General features: G+C 45.7%; 1 protein-coding gene across 1 annotated transcript in view; it reads left to right on the top strand.

Annotated features, from left to right (window-relative positions):
* ERGIC1 (endoplasmic reticulum-golgi intermediate compartment 1) overlaps positions 1–9,957 on the top strand; it is a 92,102-nt gene that overhangs the window by 61,558 nt on the left and 20,587 nt on the right. The window contains exons 6-7 of the mRNA XM_006021059.3: positions 2,106–2,210; positions 9,775–9,835. Coding sequence (XP_006021121.1) covers positions 2,106–2,210; positions 9,775–9,835 — 166 coding nt within the window. The remainder of the gene's footprint in view (positions 1–2,105; positions 2,211–9,774; positions 9,836–9,957) is intronic.

Genomic DNA, 9,957 nt, shown 5'->3' with positions numbered 1-9,957 from the left:
GGGAAACCCGTGTCCACCATTCCTCTCCCAAATGTGTGCACAGGGGCCGGGAGCCAGCCCTTCCCCCCCCCCAACTTACCTGCAGGAGCTGCTCTCCAGGCTGCCTGGCGGCCACATGCACATACATTCACATGGGGGCCCCCTGCCTGACTGGCCTGTTCTCCTCTCCCCCTGCATACTGGAACTCTGCCCACCTGCAGAGGGCTTGTTGCAAAACTGCAAAATCCATAGGTTTCTCTAGTAAAATGAGAAATCCATGTTTGCCTCTGGTAAAAAGTAAAATCCATAGTTTACTCCGTTTTTCCGTGGGAAACGGAAAACCTGGATCACTGTTGATGACTGCCAAGCTACCAAGCTGGGAAAGGGCTCAGTGCAGTCTCATCTTTCTTTTGAAAGTCTTTGGATGTCTAGAAGTGCAGGTGTGGTGTGTGTGGTGACCTGGGGCAGCTCACAGCCAGAAGAACTGCTGTTCTTTTTTCATTAAGTAAAAACAGGATGTTTCTTGTGCTCTGTAATGGAGCTGGATGGATCAGTTAATTTGTATAGTATGACAGTGTGGGTCAGGTCATTGGAGATCTAATCCAAGACTTCTGCATCTAGAAGTAGGGACCTCTACTTGCAGAGGTAAAAGGTCCTATTTTCAGAGCAAAAATTTTATAAACCTCTGTGTGATCTGGCCGCCAATAATAGACAGGGTCACAGTATGACAGTATACACAGAGCCATAATGAAGGATTTAGGCCTTGCTATGTCAGGTACTGTTCATTTTAATAAAGGTGACCCCTTCATCAAAGACCTTTAGATCATAGGGGCTGATTCAGAAAACAGGTACACATTTGCTGAATTTTGTAATAGGACCGTTGTTTTCAGGGGAATTGCTTGTGTGTATAAAGTTAAGCATATGCTTAACTGTTTTCACAACTGGAGACTTAAGTGTGTAATTGTGTGTTTCAAAACAAGTAGATGCGAAGGAGCACAAGGTAATGGTGAGATGATTGTCTGTGGCTCTTGGCACTGAGTCTACTCCTCCATCGCCAATATGATCCTTCTAGTGCAAGTAACATGCCCCATCCCCAACTGTACGTGTTCCCAGGGGTGCCATGTGTTTGTAGACCATTTCAATTAGATTTGCCTTGACCAAAGCTAACTACCATGTGGGACCTTGTGCTAATTGCTGGTGGTGCAGGGTTGGGGAGATGTCCTCCATTTGTATGAAAGTCCTCCCACTGCTGCCCTACAATGCATCAGTTGCTGCTAGATGTTGACAGTACCATTAGCATCCAAGATCCTTTTGTTTCTGACACTTTCTGCTATGACAGATTCTCTTACCCCTCCAGAACAGCAGTTGAGCTGACAAAGTTCAAAGGCTTTGTGGTGCAATTCTCTAGGAAGGATGTTTTGAAATACCTGCAGATACCAGAGCATTGCAATAAAAAGTGACATCCATGCTCATCTCCTTTACATTGTCATGGCAACTGGAGGTCTTACGTGAAAGCTGTGTATTCAGAATTTAGTGTTTCCTTTAGCTAACAAAATAAACCTGTTCTTGAGGGGGCCTCTGTCAAGGTTGGAAACTGCAGCTTTTCACTCGCTACTTTTTGTAATCTTTTCAAGCAGAACAGCACTTGTAAACAAGAGTGCAGTTAGACTAGTGCCTAGGGCTTTCCTAGGTAGCTTTGCATCAGTGAGCCTGGGCAAGTATGAGACGTGGGTGGGAAATGTTTATTATATTGTCCCGTGCTAATGGCATGGATCTTATTTTTAATAGGGAGGTGGAAGCTGTAGTTTTAGTTATTGGGAATCTGAAATGTTTAGGGAGTGATCCTTTTATATTTTGGTAGCCTAAGGCAAGTGCTATATGGACATGCAACTTTTGCCTTTTAAGGTGGCACTGATCTCCCCTTTACATACAGCATTATATTACTGGCCAGGTGTGTATATCAGGCATTTCACTGAAGTACAAATTATTTGCTACTGTATACTAGATGGAGGATGCTAGATGAGATGGGTCTATTTTTTATGCTATTTCATGTCTCAGTAACTGGCAACATCTGGTAGATAAACATATAATTCTTCATGTTCTTGTTTTGAATGCTGGCTGACTAGGTTCCTGGTAATTTCCACGTATCCACGCACAGTGCCACAGCACAACCTCAGAATCCTGACATGACTCACATCATCCACAAACTCTCTTTTGGGGACAAGTTGCAGGTGAGTGCTTTCCTCTGTCTATATGGGACAGAATTATTTCTGTACTAAACTTCTTGATCCATGTTTAGGGATGGTTGGGGCAGAGAGAGCTTATTTAGCACTCAGGGTTGAGGAGAGGGGCAGGGGTGTGCTAACCTGTTAAGCAGGTGAGGGGAGAAAAGTCTTACCTGCGTGGGCTCTGCACAGGAGAGGCAGCTGCTGCTGCTGCTGCAGAAAGTCATGGCATGGGCTGCCTCTTGGGCCCCTTTTGCTCCCCTTCAACCCAGATTCACGCAACCAAACAATGTGTTTGTCAGAAGCAAACCATCAATCATCCCCTGAGATGCTGTGTAGCACCACAAAGCACCCCACAAGATCTGGCAACACCAGGATTAGTGACCTGTGCAGAATATTGGGAACAGACCATATAGAAAGGTTGGATTGGAGGCATGATGAAGAAGAACCCCAGATATGCTGCTGGGTGCAAGGCTGCGCCTACTATGAGAGAAAATCCCTGGGGAGGAGCACCATTCTACTCAACCCCAAATGCACTGCTGAGTGTGGGGTTGTTCTGCCTGTCTCCTAAAGCTGGGCAATACAGGACTGTCCCAGTCATGAGAAACTACTGGAGGAGATTCTGGCGCTCCTGTATAGTCAGTGTCTGGAGCTGGTGCCCTGCCCGCTGCCCCCCACTCCTGCACCCTACCTTCTCTCCTTCCTCCTGTCTCCAGTTATGCTACTTGGATGGGGAAGGTCAGAGGACCTATAATCTAGGGCAGAGGTCGGCAACATTTTTGAGCCAACTGCCAAAAACCCCCCTGCAACCTGAACTTTGAAAACATTGGTATGCCAGGGGTGGATGGTGGGGGAGTTGCAAGGTTCCTGATCCTGGTCATGGTAGCACAGCTGCAGCCACAGCTCCTTCCCTGCTGTGCTCCCGAAAGCACATATGCAGCTGCTGCCAGCAGCGGGCTGGGCCAGTGCTCTGGACTCTGGTACTGCTGCTTGCAGCCTTATGGCTGTCTGCTGTAAGTAGCTCAGCTCTGGGCAGGACCTTGCCACCTGCCATGGAGCCTGAGCTGTTCGCAGCAGGCAGCTACAAACCTGCAAGCAACTGCACTGGGGCCCGAGGCCCCAGCCCAGCTCGTTGCCAGCAGCAGCTGCACGTGTGCCTTGGGGAACACACCAGGGAAGGGGCTGGGGTTGCAGCGGCCTCCAGTTAGGGAGCTGGGCCAGGGCTCCCTGGTGCAGCTGTTTGCGGTCTCCTAAACAGATGGTGCAGCCCACCATCTGCTGTGAGCATCCCAGACTCCATGGCGGCACCCACTACACATGTGCCTTGGGGCACATGGTGGGGAAGGGGCTGAGGTTGTGCTGCCCCAGGCCTCTTCCTCGCCATGTGCTCAGAGGTCCACATGCAGCCAGGGCTCCAGACCTTAGTGCACCACTTGCAGCCTCCCGGCTGCCTGCCACATCCAGCCTGGGCTCTGGGCAGGTAGAAGAGAGCATCCAGTTTTTAGCTTTGTAGCCCCTCCTCTGGGTTTCTCAAGGAGAAGCGAGTAGTTTTCCCCTTCTCGTAGAATGAACTGGACTAACCCCAAAGCTGTCTTCCCCCTGCTGGCGAGAATGAACATTGGCGCTTGCCTTGTGGCTAGAGTTTCACTGGTGCTGTGTTATATAAGCCCTGGTTTCTCAACTGGAACAGTTCAGAAGAATGCACATCTGTAGCTGCCTTGCGAAGAGGTGCTTCCATAGACCTGTGGTGATACATGTGCACACCAATTTCATAATTCCAAGTGTGGCTAAACCAGAGTCTCCCTTCATTGTCACAGACATTACTGTCCTGTGCCCTACTTCATGTATGCCTACTCTGAAACACCTTTTTAATGTTAACAAGTCCAAAAACAATTGCTTTGTAGTCTTCTGGTTCTTCTCCCGACTTCCTTGAGGAAACAACTTGTGTGGGAGCATTTAAATATTAGCATATGAATGAGTCTGTTTAATGTCTGTAAAACATGTTTAAGATTCTGAAAAATGTTATGTAAGTGCTAACAGTCACTGCTCGTGCCTGTGTGGGAAATGAGTCCCACAGGGTAAGGTTCCTGTCACCAGATTCCACAGTCTTTTGAGTGCCGTAACTGAAGAGCTTGTCAGCCTGATGGAGTTGGGCAGACAAGGATCTCTGAACATGGAGTGGAATACAAGCAAGATGTCCGATCGCAGATGTTTCCTGTGCTGGTGAAAACCTGTTTAGCCTACCACGTTGACGTGCACCACGTTGATAGGTGGTATTCAGTTACTTCCATTGCTTTCATGTGTTGTGTATAAATGTCACTTGGTTCAGCAGGCAAAACGCAAGCTAAAAAGCATGTGATGTAGGTGATGTAAACTCATCTGCTGCTAGCTAGACTAAGCCAGCTTTGGTTAGGAGCCACTGAATCAATGTATGGGTTTCTTTGGAGATGATCCTGATATAGGTGAACTTTTCTGTTGATTGTTTGATTTTATTTATTAATTTCTTTTTCTTTTGGTTTCACTGCCCTTGATCTCAATATGTATCCAACCCTCAGAAAAGGATTGTGTGCTGAAAGGCTTTGTTATGCAAACTCTTACCCCCACAAACCTACTAGCATATCCCAGTGGGCAGCCCACCACTACCTTCTAGCAGAACACCAGGAGAATATTTATCCCCTCTCTCCCAATGGTGATAGATCACTGGAGTTGGGTGGTTCTGCCTCAGTCTTCAAGAAGTCTTGTATCCAAAGTACAGAGGTAACAATGCAAAGGCTCGTTCCCTTCCATATACTGGATGGAAGTATTTTTTCTGGCTATAAAAGGAGAGTGGAATTCGGAAGATCAGGATCACTGTTTTTGTTCTTCCAGCTTCCATGAGCTTGGATTCCTCTCTGCAGGGCTCCAGCGTTCAGAGCAGCATTCCCTCTAAGCTGTGCAGGCGTGCTCATGCCGTGCTGCCAGGCGCGCCTGAGCAGCTGCTCATGCTATGCAGCTTAGAGGGAACGAACGCTGGTTCAGAGTACTTGGTTAGGTGATGTGCATTTGGCCTCTACTTGATTTTTACGGTAGGGAAAAGGGGAAGCTGTTAGAAGGGGAGCTGGCAGTGGTTTCTTTCAAGTGCCACCCATTGTGGCATTACAAGGAGCCATCACTCACAGTAAATTGTTAATTTCTGCAGCCATCCCACTTCCATTCTTGCATAAGGAATGAAATAATTAATAGTGCTGGCATTTTAAATGATCTTGCCTGGGCAGCAGCTCAAATAGAGATTCAGCAACCCATGTTCATAAATGCTTCAGCTAAATCAGCTGAAAAGGAAGCCTCGCTGAAATAATGGTTTAAAGATTAGGTTGGTTGAGACTTGTTCAAGTTTCAGTTCTGACTGGCTTTGATTCTGGTTCAGTCTGATCTTAGAATATTTTGTAGATGTTCCTGACGTAGAACCAAAGCGCCAAGGTGAATATGAAAGGTGTTAGGCTGCTCTCTAAGGACCAGATCAACGAAGGCAGAAAAACATACGCAATTTTTTTTCCCCCTAGAGTCTCTGTGGAGTCACTGATCTTGCTCTGCTTTTTGCTTTTCCATTTTAAACTGAACCTGTGGCCCTGCCAACACCTCAGGAAAGGGTGGGTGTATGTGGAGTTATATAATGAACAGACACTCCCCTGAAATGAACGTTTGCATAAGCTAGTTCCTTCTGAACTGGTTTGGAAGTATAGCAGCTGCCCTTAAATATTCTGACCCAAGCTAGTACACACCTACCCTCCTGTGACTGCTAATCATGCATTCAGATGTCTCCTTTTTACACCTCCTTGTGACATGACAATGCCAGCAGAATGCCTAGTTTTCATATTGCAGCAATGGGGCCTGAAGACACAGATTGCTTGCCTGTGGTGCAACCACTAGTTCATGTAAATTGAGCATGTGTTCTCCCCCACTGACACATGCCCTCTTTAAATTATGCGGTATGCAGTCTGCTTGAGAGGTCACCTTTATTAAGCAAACTTTGGTCCTGATACTTCTTCAAAATATCCCCTTACATAAGGATCACAATTTGTTCAACCATTAAGGGTATGTCTTCAATGTGAACCCAAAGCTGGCAAACTGCCCTTTCTCAATTCACACTGCTTTATCTAACACACACCGGGCTCTGGTTACCTGTGTCCACACCGTGATTACTGCTCCTGCTTCTGCACCATGCTTACTGCTTACTGCTCTGTGCATAGGCTCCTGGTCAGGATGGCCCTTCATATTTCAAAGTGCCTGCCAAGGAAAGCAGAGCAACTGTTTGGTATTTTGTTAGAAATGTAAAGAATGAATTTCCCTTGCATTACTATTTAATGATGAGGCCACAATTTACAATTTTTATTATTTTGGAATACCACCCTTTCTCATTTGTGCATCTGACCAAATGGATGTAGCAGGTGAAAAACTAACAAGATGACAGCTGAACCCAGAATGGTGAAATCTGTTTTTCTTCTTTTAAAAAGAATATAATTTTGAATGCCTTAGTAACTCTAAGGGATATTGGAATGCCTAGTATGGCACGACTCTTATTAGACTGGGCCCCCTGACTTTTTTTTCCAGAAAGCCATGAAGGAGACAAAATGTGGGAGTCTCAGAATGGAAAAGGAAAGGCAGCATTCTAGGGCACTGAAGGGGTTGGTTCCTTCAGTTTATACAAAAGAGATTAAGAGCCCAGTGAAAGCAAAGTATAAGGAAATGTTATGGGGCTTATCAGTTACAGGGATGGACCAACAAAGTTTGCTTGCCCAGCTAATCTGACTGTCCAGAATTCCTACTCCATGTCACATTTCCAAGCATCATGGAAAGAGGAGGACTCTGGAAGAGCACAGGTGATCCACAGGTCCTTTTTTTTCCCCCCTTCCCCACAATCACCGCAGGAGAAGGAGAACAAAAACACAAATGATTTAGAATTTGCCATTAAGGGATTCAGTGACTTGTCTCCATGGAAGCTGCTAGAAAACAGTGGCTGTTTTGCTTGCAGGGTGACTTTCCTGGAAGAGATGCACAAAGACGGAAGTTACTTATTGTGACCTTTAATGCTGTGAAATATCCACTGAAGCAACCATGTAGCTGTTGTTGTCCGAGGTCCATTTTTTAATAAGCTTTCTAAAATTGTAATCCTGGAACACTGTGCTGTTACAAATCATAATGAAGCATTGGAGGGGGGTGTGAAATCTTTGATCTTGTGTATCAGTTTCTAAGGTGTGTGTGTCCAACTCAGTGTAGTTAGAATTGGTAAGCCACAGCTATGAAGATTTCATACTTGGCTTGCGTATTTGTTTTATCCCCTCCCGAGAGCTGTCTTGGAATGCATGGTGCTGGGGGTACTAGGGAGGAAGGAGGCAGAGCAAGCTGTTGCATAAACCCTTTACATATTTTTCCATCATTCAGTAAAACAGATGGTGCCCAGGAGACCCAAATTCCTTTCTGATTTGTGAATTCACTGGCCATCTTCCAAGAAACCCCTCCTCATTAACAAAGAAAGTTACCACCAAACAACAACAAGCATGTCAGGCAGTGCTTACTATCCTAAGGTTCTAGTGACTTTGCTTCCACTTCTGTGGGTTTATACCTGAAAAGGTCCCCAGAGATTTTGTCTGGGATACTTGGTGGGACAGCTTTCTGAACAAGCTGCTGCATATTCATTGCGAGCCAAGGTGCCATGATCACAATTACACCCTCTGTGCCTGATTTCACCCTGCCTTGTTTTCCCTCTTAAATGCCATCTTCTATAGAATGGGCAGAGTGGGTTCAGTATTTGGAGTACTGGCAAATATAGCCCATCAAGCTCCACGTAGCCCAGGCACAAAATGTGGGCATGACCTGGTTAGCATCTTTTGCCCTTCAGTTCTGCTGCCCGAAGTACCAAATTTGATCTTGGCACTGCAACCCTGTCCTGTGAATGACCTATTGCGTGTGTTGGCTTCAGATTCCATTGTAAGGGCAAACATGTCTGCTACCAGGGCCCAAACTGTATTGCTGCTTTCCAGATATTTGTCAAGGTAGGACAAATTCTACAGCATTAACAGCATACACTCCTGGCATGGTACCTCTATGTTGGGAGTATGTCCTCAGCTTGATAGAGTAGAGGTTGGCCAACAGTCTGAAGCTAGCAGGTGTTAGGCTGTTGGTCCACAAGGAGATAACAGGTTAGCATGCCAAACAAGTCATTATACAGCACCATGTAGCTTTGTGGAGTAGAGGAAGAGGTGTGCACAAGATCTGGCACGCTCAAAAACAGGGAATTGTAGAAATGTCAGTGGAAGGCTGCTTCTGTTCAAGCCCTGTAACTTGCAGCTATACTGTAGACTGGTTTTGCAGTGAGGTGAATAGCTGGCAGGCTCAGGTGCTAGTCATCCTGACAAATGGTAAAGGGGTAGCGTGGTAGAAAGCCTTGTTATGCTTTTATTTGCCACGCGCATATTACTTGCTCAAGAAATAACAAAGTTGTCTTGCTAGAATAGTCTTTCCTGGAACATAACAAAAGGGAACTGATTACCTTATCTCACCAGCAAGCCATTTTCCTTGTAAACATTGATCAAGGAAACACCTGTTAGGTTCTGGTAGGTGTTTCCCAGCTAACAGCTTTTGAGAGAGGTGTGTGGTTGTTGAAATTAGCGGAGAATGCAACCCATCCCCAGTCTAGACAAAACTCTTCTCTGCCTGGCTTTAAATGTTCAAGAATATCCTAGCTGGGGGAGTTGTTCATCCTTTCTCCTTCCCCTGTCTGCTGCTGTGAGTTCCCTGTATGGCTTTCCTGATCTTGATGTTTCCTGACTTGATTGTTTTACTGGTGGCCGTTGATGCTTGCTGTTCTTGGCCATTGCTTTTATTTAGATGCTCCTGCACAGGAACAAGGAGTAATCCAGTTGATTAAAGATGGGTGGGGTGGGTAAAGAGTGTCTAATTTTTTCATGCCTGCATCCAGCTGTTAAAGAATGGGTGGGATAGCTGGTATTTCTCCCTCCCGTCTCTCAGGGCATATCATACAGGGTGGTAAGGATAGACCCTAATGAGTTAATGCTGTAGAAACCAGACCGCTTTAAATGAACCTGCAACAGAGCTCTGGGTTCTACCTGGAATTCAAAACTTCAAAGCATGTTTTCCAGCTGCTTTCAGTTTTTGATTGCATGTGATGGAAGAAATGTGTTTATCCTCCAGTGAGAAACTTTTCCAATTCTAGTGTGATGTCATCAACCACCAACCCAGCTTGGTGCATGATGTCACAGTTTGGGATGGATAGTCACCTCAGAACTTCACACTGACTTGTTTCTTAATCAGAGCTCCCCTGGATGAAGCCATTTAGTATGAATTATAATGGTAGATCCTTGGAGTTTGATCTTACAACCTCATTAGCTGGTGCCCATCTTTCTGGGTAATGATTACCAAGAGAGTAATTTGGGACCTTTCCTATTGGGCTAAAGCTTTGCCTTTGGGAGAACTGGGTCAGGCTGGATTCTTCATTAAAAGGAAAAGTGGGAAATTAAAAGCCAAGAGTCCTGTATTAAAGGTTAGTCACTAAATGTGCCTCCTTGCTCTCCAGGTCCAGAACATTCATGGAGCTTTCAATGCCCTGGAGGGGGCTGACAAAATCAGCTCAAATCGTACGTATCATCAGCTCTTTCAGGACTTATCTATCCTCTTGTGTGGTCTACATTTGGTCTTTTCCCACCAGGGTTATTAATAGAATGCTAATGGGAGTGGGGTGCAAATAAGTATCCTTTTA

This window comes from Alligator sinensis, unplaced genomic scaffold, assembly GCF_000455745.1.
Source record: "Alligator sinensis unplaced genomic scaffold, ASM45574v1 scaffold360_3, whole genome shotgun sequence".
Lineage (NCBI taxonomy): Eukaryota > Metazoa > Chordata > Crocodylia > Alligatoridae > Alligator > Alligator sinensis.
The sequence above is the reverse complement of the archived record's forward strand: the minus strand, read 5'-3'. Positions and strand labels throughout refer to the sequence as shown.